This window comes from Filobasidium floriforme (assembly GCF_021052385.1).
Source record: "Filobasidium floriforme strain CBS 6241 chromosome Unknown HD553scaffold_28, whole genome shotgun sequence".
Classification (NCBI taxonomy): domain Eukaryota; kingdom Fungi; phylum Basidiomycota; class Tremellomycetes; order Filobasidiales; family Filobasidiaceae; genus Filobasidium; species Filobasidium floriforme.
In genome coordinates this window covers 404,066-418,215 of record NW_025763649.1, presented here as the reverse complement: position 1 = coordinate 418,215, position 14,150 = coordinate 404,066, and the positions used below count along the sequence as shown (strand labels likewise).

Genomic DNA, 14,150 nt, shown 5'->3' with positions numbered 1-14,150 from the left:
TTGAACGTATGAACGTGCCACATACACATACAGATATACGACGATCTCGACGGAATCCTGGCTCAATCTAGCCAGGTACCTGCTAGCGTAGGGCAGGCGTTCGACACGTTCGTCGACGCACCAAGGACGGACCTCTCGATCGCTCCGTTCTATGGGCAAGCGCTGGCGTGGTGGAACGTTCAGACGTCGATGGATGGGCTGAAGCAGATGGCGTTCGATGTGTTGGGGACTCCCGGTACGTTCTTGAACGTTTGAACGTTTGAACGTCTGAACGCAAGTCTTCTGCTAACATCATGATGTTTTATTATCAGCTACGTCGGTCGAGGTTGAGCGTGCGTTCTCGAAGGCGGGCCTCGTCGTATCTGCTAGGCGTACGAAGCTATCGCCGGACTCTACAGCGGCTCAGATGATCGTTGGCGACTGGGCCGGGCGAGGTATCTTGAGCGAGAAGGCGTTCGTGAACGCGTTCGGGAACGTGAACGCGAATCAGGTAGCTTCTACGTCGGCATCATCCTCGCGACAGGTGATCGAGATCGAGGACGACGAGGACGACGAGGACGATAGCGATACTGAGGTGTACGGCTAGGACGTTTTACTGTACCAATATATGCTTGTATCTAGTATCTATGTTGTCATATACCATTGGTGTTTACGGTCACGTTCTGAACGTTTGAACGTGATTTTGAACGCGTTCAGGTGAACGCGTTCAAACGTTCAGGCAAATACGTTCACGTTCACGTTCAAGTTCAGCACCGCGGGTGACAAACTGAACGCGTTCACCACGCGTTCAGTGAACGCGTTCACTTCTTGCCAACACTACCCACACCCAACTCACCAAGCTCCCTAGCCCATACTCACAAAGGTGCCAAAATGAAAGGCGGACGTCCCGCCTACCATTGGGCCAACCCGGCTGATTGTTGTGCAGCTTCTCACACCCACACCCAACTCACCAAGCTCCCTAGCCCATACTCACAAAGGTGCCAAAAATTTGCGCGGCTGCGCCGCGCTCTTTCATTCTTTTTTGCTGCGCTACACTCTCTTTTATTCATTTTTCCCTTTTGTCGGCATATCTTCCCACGGCTTCACGCTGCACCCCGATAAGATCCTGCAAGCGGCTAGCTTTTGTCGTCCTTTCAGCGCTCTCCCTGTGTCGACATCGCTACGTCGAAACCGCGACCATTCGATACCTCCTCAAATCACAAGGCTCGCATCGCGCATATCGCTAAGCGCACGGGGCCATCGAAGTCCTCTTCAAGCCAGATCAACCACCCAGGTTTATTAACAGCGGACGTCCCGTGACCAAATCGTGCAAGACTTGCTCTCAAGCGTATCGCCTGGACGACTTCGACGCGAGCTCCTGCGACTCCCTACCCCGAGCGACTCGGACGAACTCGAGCGCTTGACGCCACCTGCACAGGTGTAGTTTCTGAACTCGTCCAGGACAAACACTGCAAAACATCATAAATCCCCCTCCGTCCTACCGCCGACCGTACAACGACGCGCCCACGATCAACCCGCACCCTACCACCTGCCTCATCCCGGGGACCTTGCCATCCACTGCATACTCGAGCAGTGTCGCGTAGATGATCTGCACCGGACGTCGAGCCATACAAATTGTCAGCCCGGACATACCAACTTGACACCACCTCCAACGTCGAAACACCGACTCACCGCGGTATAATTCCCCAACGCGCTCGTCCCCGCCTTGCCCCGTTTCATCCCGCTCGTCATCAAGACCTGCCCGAGTGAGCCAAAGACGGTAGCCACGATCGCGTATATCGTCCACGTTCCATAGCGCGGCAACTCGGGAATGCCGGGCATGTACCGAATACAGGCGGTCTACATCGCAGCGTCGCTTCAGCTTAAGCGCAAACGAACGACACACGATGATGAGCCCGGGTCAACGGATGTGGGCTCACGCTTCCTAAAGTGGAGACCATGGCATACGCCGTGATCTGCCTGACGACATCGCCCTGTCGAAACCACACCCGACCCAAATTAGCCACCATCGTCAGAGCTAAATATCCCACGTCGAAACACGCCAGACGACCCGCTTCGACTTCACCCGACTCACGTTCTTGCCCATCTTGCGTATCAGGATACCTACGGCCGAGACGTACCACATCGTCAGCAAACGCGCCACGCTCTGGTGTACGCTCACTCGACTCCTTGTCAAAGCCCTCCCAAAAAGCCCCGAACATCGCCCTGCAATCGACTCACTGCTCAACGCCCCCGCGGTGACCGAGCCCACGCCGATGATCAGCGCCACGCCTTTCCCCATACCGCCTCCCGCTCCAAGGTCTGCGCTCAATCTTGGAGCCTTCCCCAGGGTTTGTAGTGGTGTTTGGAGGGAGATGAGAATCCCTGCGAGTGAGAGGAGCGTGGCGATCGCTTGACGGAGAGTGTATTTCTAGTAGAGGTCCATGTCGCATGAACGTATGGGAACGATGTTGACGAGCGACCGATCAGCTGACCGACGTTTCTCGATCTGATCGACAACGAAATCCTCACATATACTCACCTCGCCTAGACAAACAGCACCCAGAATCCCCGTCTACACATAAAAAACCCCCCCCGTAGTCCTCGTTTCAGATCTCAAGTTCCTCTCATCCTCGTGATATCGGGATGATACGATACGGGCGACTCACGATGACCGGGTTCAAGAACCCAATGAGCGTAGCTTCTGCCAATGTCAATCCTTTCAAGGCCGTATACTGCCAAGCACCGACGACAATGCACCAGCGGAAAAAGAGGAAAGATAGTGCCGGGTACGAGTATGTTCAGTAATCGTATTCAGGGATCTTTCCTATCGCTCCAGTCCTTTCGAAGAGGAGTGTCCGAGCAGAAAGGGGAACGGGAGGGGGGACTGACTGTTCCTAGCATGCTAACGAAACTGTCGGAACCGCAATCGTAGATATCAGTTCGGTGACCTATAAACCACATACCTCGCAGCGCACGCAGGTGGCTCGAGGACCTCACCTCAACGACCCTCTCCCGATCAAAAGTCCCCGGATCCCTTTAGGTCCTAAAAATGGGGAAGGTCGGCCTGTAATGTAACTAGGGTCGCAGTATCCAGATTGGGTCAATCATGAGACTTGCTCGAACTGTCCCTTGACTAGAAGCTAGCGTGTTGGTTACTCACAGGTACGAGAGACAGACGATCCAAGTCGGTAGCTATGAAACCCACGAAAAGCAAATCCGGGTCAGCTCCCTCATAACCTATACACAACCATATCCTTTGCGCATTATCGTGAACTATAAACACAACTATAACCGTTGGTCGTACTCGCCATCCGGAACCGTATCATTTGCAACGTATGTATCGGTACGACCAACCCGGCTAATCTTTTGATACACATGTTGGCGATCGAGGCTGTACATGTCGAGAGCGAGACCAGGATGACTGCGCGGTATTTGGCGGGTACGGGTCGAATCAGTCGGAGATGCGAATGTTGGTGTAGTGGAGCTGGGTCTCACCACCGAGAGTCTCATCTGATACCATTTTTGACATGGTTCTCCTTGACTTCGTAGCTGATATCAAGCGATGATTGAGCTAGTGATTATCTAGAAGTTGGCAGGCAGTTGGTTTCAACCCCTAGGATGACGAAGTGACCCGACGTTATCAGCTCACTTCGATAACAACCCGGATGTATATTCGGAAGTAAACAGATATCATAATCGGACATACAACATACGCTGATAATGTCCGCTATCTGACACTCGAGATGACGAGAGATCATGTCCAGGTCATCACCGACACACTCGAAGTGAAAGGGCGAAACACACAAACAGTCAAACATCTACGTATCGATTCAAATCGGTAAATCGGAAACTAGCCGTACTACCCTCCTATAATCTTACAAATTCGACCAAAGATGGACGGCGCCATCCCCATCGTAGATGCCCAGTCAGTCGGCTCTTTACCGCTCAAGACCGCCTTGACCGAGCAGCTCAACTGACATTCTGTTCTGCCTCGCAGAAACAAGGCATCCCCCGAACTGAAAGCCGTGATCGCCTACCTCCGGAGCAAGAACGGGCCGAAAGCTCGTCGAGGCGTCCTCAATGGGAAACGGGTCGACTATTTCAAAGGCAAGTCCCCCTGTAACGCAACTTGCCCAAATGCAAACTCCACATCATCATCACTCAACTCATGCGGTGTCTCGATTTAACTAACGGCCTGCTGATCATATGCTTGTGGTGTCTGCCGAAACGTTGAATCTCACAGGCAAGACGGCGATCAAATGTCTCCTCGCGCCCGCCTACGCAAAGACGAAAAAAGTTCCCAAAGTAACCAACGAAGAAGAAGCTTCGGCTCTCATGGTCAGGTTGTTACCTCAGTGAGTACACCACACCCCCCATTGCACCAGATCACATCAAACTCCCCCGCATCCATCTCGACGTACCTACCAAGCTAACTTTGTTTTAAACCGTTCATCACCCCCTCTACAGCGCCTTCTTCCTCCAAACCGATCGACCTGAACCCCCTACCCCGCTCCCATCCGGCCAACCTCGCCCCCTCCAAATCTCTCCCCAACAATCCTTCTCCTCCACCTCCTACTACACCTGGTTCGTAACCCCATCAGCACTGACGACTTACCTCGGCTCAGCTCTCCTAGTCCTCATCTTGCTGGCGGGTGTAATGTTCCCCCTCTGGCCCCCCTCGTTACGCTTGGGGGTTTATTACCTCAGTTTAGGGGTTCTGGGTCTGATCGGGGTGTTCATGGGGATCGCGGTGATCAGGCTGATAATCTGGGTGGGGACGAGCTTGGTGATGAAACGTGGGATCTGGTGGTTCCCCAACCTGTTCGAGGATGTCGGATTCGTGAGTCGCCCCCTGGAGCGCTATTGTCTTCCGTATCGCCCAATTGACCGTATCTGCTCCATTTTGTTTTTGGCTCGCCGAATGATAGGTCGACTCCTTCATCCCCTTTTGGGCATGGGACACCCCAACCCCCAAGAAATCCAAAAAATCCACCTCTTCCTCTTCTTCGAAATCTTCCTCCTCAAAGTCCTCCAAATCCAAGAAATCCCAATCCCAATCCCAATCCCAACCCGCCCCTGTGGTGGGACTCGGCGACGCTCCCTCGACAGCTACCGCACCCGGACCGGTCACTTCGGAAGGCTCGGCCATGCATTTGGGTGGGCAGGCGAACATGCGTCAGAGGCAACAGGCTTATGTGGAAGATGCTGGAGATGACGAGTAGATAGTAGTACGGCTGGACGATTCGAGGGGCGGAATGATACGGAACGAACTATTAATCTGGATGCGGGACGGTGATAGAAGAGAGACATCGGATGGCGCGATTCGCGTCGATCGGCTTTGCTACATCGGTGACGGACAGTATATGCGTTGTTCTGTATGCATGGTTCAATCCGCCCCGTGTCACATATGCATATGTTTTCATGTCCATGTCAAGCGTCTCAACGTATCATCTCTAGCTATCAACGGCAAGGACCACCCAGTTTTCCAAATAGGTAACGGGGCGACCTCATCGCCAGTCGAGACCTCAAGCCTAGCGATTTCCACACTGTCGGAACGTCCGCGTACAATCGTCACTGTCCGAGTCTCTCTCGCCGACTTGTTGCTTGATCGTAGCTTAGTCTTGTGGCCGACTCTGATGGTCGATATCTTTGATCTGGCCGATCGAGTCTGGAAGATGCTGCGGGCTTCCAGGGTGCTGTCGAGGTGTGGGATACGCTGTTGACGTAGGGCGTGCGCTGTCAACGTTCGTCACGCGCCGTTGAAATCCGAGATACGCCATTGATGCCTGGCACCCGGTGATGACGGCTGAGACACGCTGGTCTTGCTTGAGATGCGCTGTCGACGCGTGGTAGTTTGGCCAGGCGTGTCCGAATCCCGCCGCTAGAGCTTCGAGTTGGACAAGCGTTCGATTTAAGGGTTCCCATATCAGATGACGATGGACGAGGGTACCCCGACGCCGCCAGAGATGCCTAACGGGATAATCCGATGACCCAGAGTGGAATTGCCAAGCCTGGGGAAGCCTGGGCCGCAGGGAGTGATCCGACAGGCCTTATACTTCGCCGAAGCAGCTTGTCGAGGAGCTGATCGTTTGCTGGGTGTCGCCACAGCGGAAGAAAGTCGCGCTAAGGATTTCGATCGAGCCGTCCACGCTTCGACCCGGTGAAGGACCTGGCAATTCTGTGTTGTAGCCTTCGCACCAGACCTTTGCCCCGAAATCTGTCGGTCGGGTCGGTAATAGCAGACAGACCCATAGCTCGACGGCATCAACCGGAGCGGAGGGTAATCCCGCTTCAGAGGGTCCAACACCGCTCAATCCTCCATTAACCCTTCTCAATGGCCAGAACAACCCCATCCACCTCCACCATATCCCCATGTCCAACCTCGACAACCTGGGCTCACTCGGCTACGAGTTGAAGATCCTCGTATGTTGCATATCATGCCGACACATCAACAACTCTCCCAAAGGCCAGGTTACCGCCGGTCCTTCTTGCACATCTTCCGCCCAATCCCAATTGGTCGGAGGTATAGAACTGGAATTTTGCCGGGAATTGTCTGTTTTGGCTGCCTCTGCCTTTTCGGTCCCGTTTGACCGAGCCTGTTCTTGGTACGGTGAGAAGGGCAGCTCGATCCCACTCCTGGTGTCCAGATTCCGCCGCGTTTCAACTTCGATGCAAGGTTGCAAGGAGTGCAATAACAATTGCGTTGATGCATAAGGTCCGATAAGGTTCAGCCGAACAGCGGATGATAAGAGGGACCGGACGTGTAAGAAGAGGTGAAGGTGAAGAGAACGTTCTATTATGTGCCGAACGAGGAGTATAATTGAGCTCAAGGTCTCATAGAGGATGAAGATAGGCAGAAGGAGCTCACCTAGCGACAAGCCCATAGCACGCGTAAGGACACCCCAACAGACGGGCAGATGCCCATGAGCTTCTCCCCTTCGGATCATCCGCTTGAACGTATCCACCGAACTCTTCCACCAGAGCGGCTCGTCCTCTTCCCCTCCTGCCTCCATCACGTTTGTCCTTGTTGACTGTACGGGAAAGTTGAGGTTGGGCGGTGCGAACCCTTTCGTCAAGAGGGTCAACAGCGCGATCCCCTGAGCCGTAGATGATCTCCTGGTAACGTGATTCAACGTCATAGCTTCATAAAGGTCATCCAGCTTCTTGAGAGTTGCCACGGTAGCCTCTTTCGACAGATCCCCAGCTTCGGCGATCTGAAGCCGGTCCAACATCGTCCAAGCGTCTTTGACGAACGCCAAAGTGCTCTTGGCATAGTTCATGACCGAACTCTGAGCGAAAGCCACAACAGCTTCCTGGATCCCGACCCCTGCTCTTTCTGAGCCTTGCGTATCGGACAAGGACGCAAGATGGGACGAGGAGAAGAATCCATGTTTGGCGTACGATTCCAGGCCAGAGGAAGCGACGAATCCTCCGGTGGGGAGGTTCGAGTCGAGGAGGATGTAGAGGACGTGTCGCTCCAGTGCGCTCTGGTCGGGAGACAGGGAGGCCATTATAGGCTGACTCGAGACCTTGTACCTCTATGATTGTGTTCGAGCAACTACTGATGATGCCAAAGATCTGAGAGCTAAGCGTAGAGGTTTGTAGGAGTACTAGGAGTTGTAGGTAGTAGCGTTTAGTTGCGATTAGCTTGCTCGAGGTCGAGATCGAAACGCGGGAAAGAATGACGAATCTCGCGACGACGACCTGAATCGAACCCACCATTTTGGCGACCTCGTCATCCACAACCTACTTTCGAACGCTTTCCTGGCTCTCAGTCGGCTCTGATCTATCTAAAAAGCATACCATCGTGTAGCGAAGACTCGAAAGTACAAGATGGACGTCATTCGGGACCACAAAAAGGTTGGTACAAGAACTCAGAGCCTTCCCCTCCTCCTCCTCAGACTCACATTCCTGAGATTGTGAACCGAGTTATCCTAAGAGAGTAGCTTTCGGAGTGTAGCGCATAGGCCACTACACCATTACTCGCGGATTGTTCGTAAACCAAAACTTGATGATAAGTATGCCGATTCAACTCATGCCACTCACCAACCCGTCGTACTTCGTCGACATTTACACAATCAGCAATCGACATCGTTGCACAATAGCACAAAGATAGACCCGCAATCTATCTATCTCGAGGTCCGGACTGCTCATCGCTCAATCTCGCTCTTGCCCACATTAACATCGTCATAATCATGTTCACCGGATCCCCTTTCAGCAACAACCGTAGACCGACGCTCAACGACCCTCGCCAACCCCCTTACAACGCAGCTACGACCCACCCTGCCTCGATCCGACCGCCTTCCTCTTTCTCATTACCACCGTCTGGCCAGAGCCGGGTACACGTTACCCTCGCCGGTCAAGGGTGCGACAAAGAACGAGCTTGGATTGATCAGTGGCAGACGATGAAGGAGCATTGGCACCCCGCTGCGCTCGCACCGGGCAAGTCGGCTGGAGGGAGTGGGAATGCGGGTGTTAGTGGTCAGGCAGCGATTGGGGCGGAACAGACGAGGTCGAAGCTATGAACGAGGTGGACAAGGCGGGAGAAGGGTGGACAAAGACGGTCTGCCAATGTGCGGGAACGACCAGTCTTCAGGGTCAGACTCCTCTGCCGAACGAAGTCGAAGGCGGGAGGACATCGAACGAACGCTCAAGCCGTCTAGCTCGGCGGGACCGACACCAAACTCAATCTGTTCAGGCTTGTCGCCAGATGTCGCCTTCTTTCCCAGCGTATTCTACAAGTTGCCTCACCTCGACCCCAACCCTCAGAAACAACAACGATCGACCCGCCGAATCTGATGCTATGGCGATTCAGCTATACGAAGGGCCGATCGGAGGGACATATGGTGGAGCGATACCGACATGTCTCTCGACGATGTCTTACATACAACAGCGGAAGGCTTCCAATCCACCCCTCCCCCCTCTTCTACTTGTGAACCACCCGCTCAGGCTTGGAGATAAACAACCCGGATTTCACCTTCGCACCCCTGGGCAAAGGTTTCCTCCCTCGAGCCTTCTCCTTCCGCCTAAACCCCTCCTCGATCGCCCTCTCGTCGATCTCGTGGAACGGGTGCGGATGATCGTCAGGAAGGAAATAAGAGGCTAGACAACAGGCTACAGGGCCGAGGGTTGCGAAGATGACCATGGCCAGGTAGAACGCTGGAGGCCACCGTCAGCAGGTCAGGACAGGGACCAGGGTTGGCATGGAAGAAAAGGGAGGCGGGGGAGAGGAGTATCAGTGTTGATAGTTTCAGACAGGAACTCTGGGGAGTGCAGTCTTACCTTGTAGCGACATGATATACTACGGATCCGATACTCCCGGTTGGCTCTTCTTATGTTGATTTGCGTCGCTTGATGGATATACGGAAGAGGGTTATTGGGTAGGAAGGGAGTGGGGTTTCAATGTGTCGGCTGGACTCGATGGGGTTCGGAGTGGGATATCGCTGACAAGGCGAATGGGAGTTAAGTGGTACGGAGTGGGATGATCGAGATTATGGAGTTATTCTCCGTCTTGAAGTCGATCAACGGTAACATGCTCAAGTCTGGCAAGTCGAGCGTTTGTACGCACTGGAGTACGACGGCTGTGCCCGACTACCATCGTCCGGACCCGCGTTTCGGTGGGTCCGAGGTGAAACGCGCACGATCGTTTCAGATCCGGATGACTTCCTTTGTTCATCTCTTTCTCGACGATCGTGCAAGGCGAAGCGACGTAGCCTGACTCGCATGAGGTAAGCGCAAGGAACACTTGGTCAGCAGGAGCTGATACGAGATCGATAGAGGTATTGCAATCGAATAATAGAAGGCCGGACGGATCATCTCTGTCTATCCAAACCGAATTACAACCGATCGGCCTTTAGCCAAATCTCGAACAGTTGTCGGCTATCCCTGCCTCTCCTTCAATCTGCCAACCCACAAGTGAACGACCGGAATCATGACTCGCTCGGGTTTCCCATCATTATTATGTTCGAGATAGCGCATCTGCTTTATGTGGGGGGGGGGCATCCCCATTATGTTGGGTCGGTTTATGTTGAGGAAACACCTGCACCCCCACCCGCGCCACCCGCACCCCTTGGCTCGCTTCTCCCCCAGTTTGGTGCTCTTGGCTCAGAAGATGTCAAGCCCGTCATGACCGATGCCGCCGCTGCCTCTGCAATCATTGTTCCGATCAGGTAAGTTGCGCATCGGCCCCATTCGCTCGTTCGCTCAATTTACCTGTCACGTCATGCTCATATCGCCATCACAACAGTGACAGCAGCAGCAACAACAAGAACAACAACGCCGCCATCGGACCCCCTGTTGCGATTCGGTACGTCACGCTTAACATCCATCTTGGCGATCAACTTTCTCACACGTCATGCTGAGGGCTTAGTTGATTATCCAACGCCCTCAGTGCCTTCTCTCTGACATGGCTCTCGAAAATCACCGTTGAAAGAAAAGGTGTTCCATAGAGATTAAATCCAATAACATTCGTTGTAGACGTGCGGACAGCAATATCACCTAAAAACCTATGATCCCCGATTTGCAAACAGCGCAGGGGTATTCGTGCGCCCAAATCAGTCCAGTTCCCTCAATATGATATTTTGCAAGGTGACACGATAGGAAATACCGCTGGAACTCACAACACTCGCAATCGAACGGACAGAGCTCGGTACCTAACATCCCAGACCATCAAGGAATTGTTCAAGCTCAGTCACTTGTATTCTCGATGGTGAACAGCATCCTCCACCTCCAGATAAAAAGCGAATAATAAGATGGCTGGACGCACCTCCGGCTTCGGGGTCGATATCCAGTTCGGCCTCTTTGAAGATCATGAACCCTTCTTCCGTCTGTCGTCCTGTGAGTCAACAAAATTGCGTAGTGATCGTATATCATACTTCATGGTCAGCGACTCTCAAGACCCTCATGATCTCTCGAAGAAGTCATATCGTGGAAGAGGGGGCTGTAAGAGACGTACTCGGTCCATCACCCCGACTATCCCTAAACATCTCTTCCTCCACATCGACCTCCCGTCGACCTCCCTTCAATTTAGATCTAGACGGAGGTGGTTGGAGGGCTTGTTTGACCTTTGATCGGGAGACGGCGCTCGGGTCTAGGACTTCAACTACTTTTGGGGTCGAGGGTTCGTCATCCTCGTCGTCATCATCGTCCTCGTCGGTGTAATCTTCGTTCAGATCCTCCTCGTCATCTTCATCGTCGTCGTTACTGAGCTTCTTCGGAATAGATTTGGAGGGTTTGGAAGGTTTGGTTTCGCTTGTGGTCTTGGTCTTCTTCGATTGGGTTGCCGAGTCAACGATGCCATCGCTCTCCGCTTTCCGTTTACCCTTCACCCCGTTCACAGCTCCAGCTTGGACCTCCTCTTTCCCATCTCCGACCGCCTTCTTCTTCTTCTTTTTATCCTTCTTGGCTTTATTTGTGCTTGAAGTATCAACTGCCTTTGTTTTCGACGAGGAGGACGAAGCGACAGGAGCGGGTTTCGTTTTGAGGGGTTTGCCAGAGAAGATGTCGTCAATGTCGAAATCGTTATTGTTGGAGGCTTTCGGCGGGGCGGAGGCGGCGGAAGGACCGGCTTTCGAGGTCTTTTTCGCCATGGTGTTAAGAGTTGATTCGGACTGTGTTTCAGTGTGCAAATCGGGTGGTTTGAACGTGTCGGTTTGGTGATCCCGTTGACAGATTGCCCTTGTTTGTCAATGTCGAGATCGACCTCTTCTAAATCCTGAACACTGAGCCTGACATCTTTCCGCGTGAGGTTCTCTCCTTTGACCTTGTCGGTCAACTCCGGCCGGTTACACCTCATCCCTCCCGGCGATGGGATATGACAACACATTTACACAACTCTCCCAAGACTATCTACTTATCTGCTCATCTCTTCCACACCGTCACATAATACCGCCTGCTTCCTACATCATGAGCGCCATCTTCCCCACTCACCGTCTCTTCAACAAGAACGTCCTCATTACCGGCGCATCGGGCGGTATCGGGGCTGCTACCGGTGAGCTGTTCGGTTTCGGGCGATATGCAAATCAGAGGCCCTATCATCCAGCGTATTACAGACGAAGATAACTGATCTCTTTCTACACCTCTTCTTCGGCTTGCTTACGCTCACGAAACTACTTGAAACACCTGAACCACGACGACCGATCTTAAACCCGCAGCGATCCTCTTCGCCAAAGCCGGCGCCAACATCATCATCTCCGCCCGTCGACCGGAAAAGCTCTCCGAGGTGCGTCAGGCCGCTCAACAAGCTCACAAGGAAGGAGGTACGGGCCAGGGAGGGAAGGTCTTTGAATGGGTGCAGGATGTGCAGGATAGGAGGGGGGTCGATAGTGAGTCACCATTTCCCCCCTAAACATATTTTGGGGGTTGGCATAAGCTGATCCGGGCGAGCGAACATTCTCCCTCTTTCTTCGCTTCTCGCTTCTCGATTACATCCTTTCTCCTTAAAACCACGTCCAAACGTACCTCTTACCCACCCTCCCGACAAACCTCTACCAAAACCTACCATACCTACCTCTAAATGCGACCCGCAAAACAGAGCTCTTCGACCTCCTCCCTCAAGACTTCAAGAAGATCGACGTCCTCGTAAACAACGCCGGGCTCGTCTACGGGCGTGACCAGGTCGGGGAAGTGTGAGTGCATCCTCCTTCTATTCTCGCTTTTGTACCTCTTGCGTTTCTTGCTCAAATTGATCTGGAGGAAGACGTGTGAAATGAGCCGTTCGATTGCTTACTGTACCCCGATTGCTGATCCACTTAATCGTCTTCTTTGGCTTTAATCTCCCGCACTTCCCGCACGCACTGGATGGATATTGTGATGATGTCGCTGGGACGGTGCGGGACGATAATCAGGAACGAGCAAGAGATGGACATCATGTTCCAGACGAACGTCCTCGGGATGATCCACCTTGTCAGTACCTTTCTCATCTTCGTGAATGATGGCTTGAGATAGCGCAGTCGCTAAAGATGGTCTGGGGGTTTTGTCTGTTTTGCTGTGTTTACTTCGATTCGGTTCGAGCCGAAGTAGACTCAGATGCTCGTCAAACGTAAGTACCCCCCCCCCCCCCCCCCCCCCCCACCCCTCCCACCTCTCACACCTCTCGCCCTGGCCCAGCTAACCTAAAGCCCTTCCCTCAACCAACCTTGTCATCACACCACAGACTTCAAGCAGAACAACGCCGGCCACATCATCCAACTCGGCTCCATCGCCGGCCGAGAAGGATATTCCGGCGGGTCGATCTACTGCGCTACCAAGCATGCCCTGAGGGGGTTCACCGTGGCCATGATGAAGGAACTGTATGATACGCCGATTAGGGTGACGGAGATCCAGCCGGGGATGGTGGAGACCTGTAAGTCTGAGCGCGGTGGCAACTCGTTGTCCTCTATCAACTTGAAGCACAAGACGACTGATTCTTCTCTGATGCAATATCGATTCGAATCGTTAGCCTTCTCCATCACCCGGTTCAGGGGTGACGAACAGGCCGCGAAGAAGGTCTACGAAGGGTTCCAACCGTTGACAGCCGAGGACGTGGCCGAGGACATCGTCTGGGCCGCTAGTAGGAAGGACCACATGTGAGTCTCCGTTTCCGTCAAATTTCCGTCTTCTCCTTTCATCGCGTTCGATGGAAGGAGGTCTTGAGAACGAGACGCTGACAACAAAATCCGGCCGACCTTGTCGTGGATGTTTTCCTGTTTGTATCAGCAACGTGGCCGAGACGTTCGTCTTGCCCGTGAACCAGGCTTCGCCGACGATCGTCCACAAGGCCTGATCGGCTGGTCGAGCTTGAGTAGGGGCGGAGAAAGCATGTAGGTGTCGTAATGAAGGGGGAAAGGCAAGGAGGAGGAAGATGAGAGGTTGATCATCCGATAGGGACAAGGTTGTACGTCGTGATTGTTTGTCGTTGTCGAGCTGTGAATCTGGACAGAGTACAGCCCGAGAGCTCATCGAGAGGGAATGAGAAAGCTACAAACCTTCTCCAACCGAACAATCACTTATTTCATCAATAATATGAAGCCATGCCAGTCATATTTACTGATGTCAAAATCGAAGCTGTGACTCCACGCTTGCCCAAGGACATCCAAGACAAAGCGAGACCAACAATGGGTCCGGCTTTGATCCCCCGCCCCAGTACGCCGATCTCTCTGAGAGCAGCAGCGCGCGACATCTTTCCAGCG

At 53.3% G+C, this 14,150-nt stretch overlaps 6 protein-coding genes across 6 annotated transcripts; 3 read left to right on the top strand and 3 right to left on the bottom strand.

The window, feature by feature from the left end:
* Positions 1-1,024: 1,024 nt before the first annotated feature.
* HD553DRAFT_319917 (uncharacterized protein) lies at positions 1,025-3,571 on the bottom strand. Its single transcript, XM_046181084.1, has 12 exons — positions 3,478-3,571; positions 3,291-3,403; positions 3,143-3,174; positions 2,980-3,057; positions 2,872-2,893; positions 2,649-2,714; positions 2,522-2,554; positions 2,221-2,410; positions 2,075-2,103; positions 1,920-1,973; positions 1,672-1,839; positions 1,025-1,588 (listed from the first exon to the last, which is right to left on the bottom strand). Exons 1-12 carry the CDS (start codon positions 3,509-3,511, stop codon positions 1,478-1,480), a joined length of 930 nt encoding a protein of 309 aa, XP_046032895.1. The 5' UTR covers positions 3,512-3,571; the 3' UTR covers positions 1,025-1,477.
* Positions 3,572-3,793: 222 nt separating this feature from the next.
* Positions 3,794-5,230, top strand: HD553DRAFT_148651 (putative endoplasmic reticulum receptor). Its single transcript, XM_046176726.1, has 5 exons — positions 3,794-3,907; positions 3,980-4,089; positions 4,226-4,337; positions 4,450-4,822; positions 4,911-5,230. The coding sequence occupies exons 1-5, from the start codon at positions 3,876-3,878 to the stop codon at positions 5,202-5,204; spliced, it is 921 nt and encodes a 306-aa protein (XP_046032894.1). The 5' UTR covers positions 3,794-3,875; the 3' UTR covers positions 5,205-5,230.
* A 916-nt stretch (positions 5,231-6,146) lies between these two features.
* HD553DRAFT_148565 (UreF-domain-containing protein) lies at positions 6,147-7,984 on the bottom strand. Its single transcript, XM_046176725.1, has 2 exons — positions 6,851-7,984; positions 6,147-6,775 (listed from the first exon to the last, which is right to left on the bottom strand). Exons 1-2 carry the CDS (start codon positions 7,491-7,493, stop codon positions 6,387-6,389), a joined length of 1,032 nt encoding a protein of 343 aa, XP_046032893.1. The 5' UTR covers positions 7,494-7,984; the 3' UTR covers positions 6,147-6,386.
* Positions 7,690-10,343, top strand: HD553DRAFT_364421 (uncharacterized protein; the record flags this gene model as incomplete). Its single annotated transcript, XM_046184048.1, has 6 exons — positions 7,690-8,442; positions 8,469-9,052; positions 9,500-9,599; positions 9,635-9,710; positions 9,855-10,151; positions 10,229-10,343. Exons 1-6 carry the CDS (start codon positions 8,178-8,180, stop codon positions 10,341-10,343), a joined length of 1,437 nt encoding a protein of 478 aa, XP_046032892.1. The 5' UTR covers positions 7,690-8,177.
* A 136-nt stretch (positions 10,344-10,479) lies between these two features.
* Positions 10,480-11,570, bottom strand: HD553DRAFT_326971 (uncharacterized protein; the record flags this gene model as incomplete). Its single annotated transcript, XM_046181751.1, has 4 exons — positions 10,480-10,487; positions 10,602-10,634; positions 10,748-10,816; positions 10,937-11,570. 4 exons carry the CDS (start codon positions 11,568-11,570, stop codon positions 10,480-10,482), a joined length of 744 nt encoding a protein of 247 aa, XP_046032891.1.
* A 316-nt stretch (positions 11,571-11,886) lies between these two features.
* HD553DRAFT_277969 (uncharacterized protein) lies at positions 11,887-13,744 on the top strand (the record flags this gene model as incomplete). Its single annotated transcript, XM_046178019.1, has 8 exons — positions 11,887-11,971; positions 12,135-12,305; positions 12,515-12,608; positions 12,828-12,885; positions 13,003-13,021; positions 13,136-13,324; positions 13,421-13,547; positions 13,678-13,744. 8 exons carry the CDS (start codon positions 11,887-11,889, stop codon positions 13,742-13,744), a joined length of 810 nt encoding a protein of 269 aa, XP_046032890.1.
* Between the last annotated feature and the right edge of the window lie 406 nt (positions 13,745-14,150).

Coding starts and splice junctions, on each gene's coding strand:
- HD553DRAFT_319917 (XM_046181084.1), bottom strand. CDS start 3,511: ATGTCAAAAATGGTATCAGATGAGACTCTCGGTG. Junction 3,175..3,290: donor AAATGATACGGTTCCGGATG/GCGAGTACGACC, acceptor TGGGTTTCATAG/CTACCGACTTGGATCGTCTG. Junction 1,840..1,919: donor TGGTCTCCACTTTAGGAAGC/GTGAGCCCACAT, acceptor GCTGCGATGTAG/ACCGCCTGTATTCGGTACAT.
- HD553DRAFT_148651 (XM_046176726.1), top strand. CDS start 3,876: ATGGACGGCGCCATCCCCATCGTAGATGCCCA. Junction 3,908..3,979: donor ATCCCCATCGTAGATGCCCA/GTCAGTCGGCTC, acceptor TCTGCCTCGCAG/AAACAAGGCATCCCCCGAAC. Junction 4,823..4,910: donor TGTTCGAGGATGTCGGATTC/GTGAGTCGCCCC, acceptor GCCGAATGATAG/GTCGACTCCTTCATCCCCTT.
- HD553DRAFT_148565 (XM_046176725.1), bottom strand. CDS start 7,493: ATGGCCTCCCTGTCTCCCGACCAGAGCGCACTGGAGCGACACGTCCTC. Junction 6,776..6,850: donor TGCTATGGGCTTGTCGCTAG/GTGAGCTCCTTC, acceptor GGCACATAATAG/AACGTTCTCTTCACCTTCAC.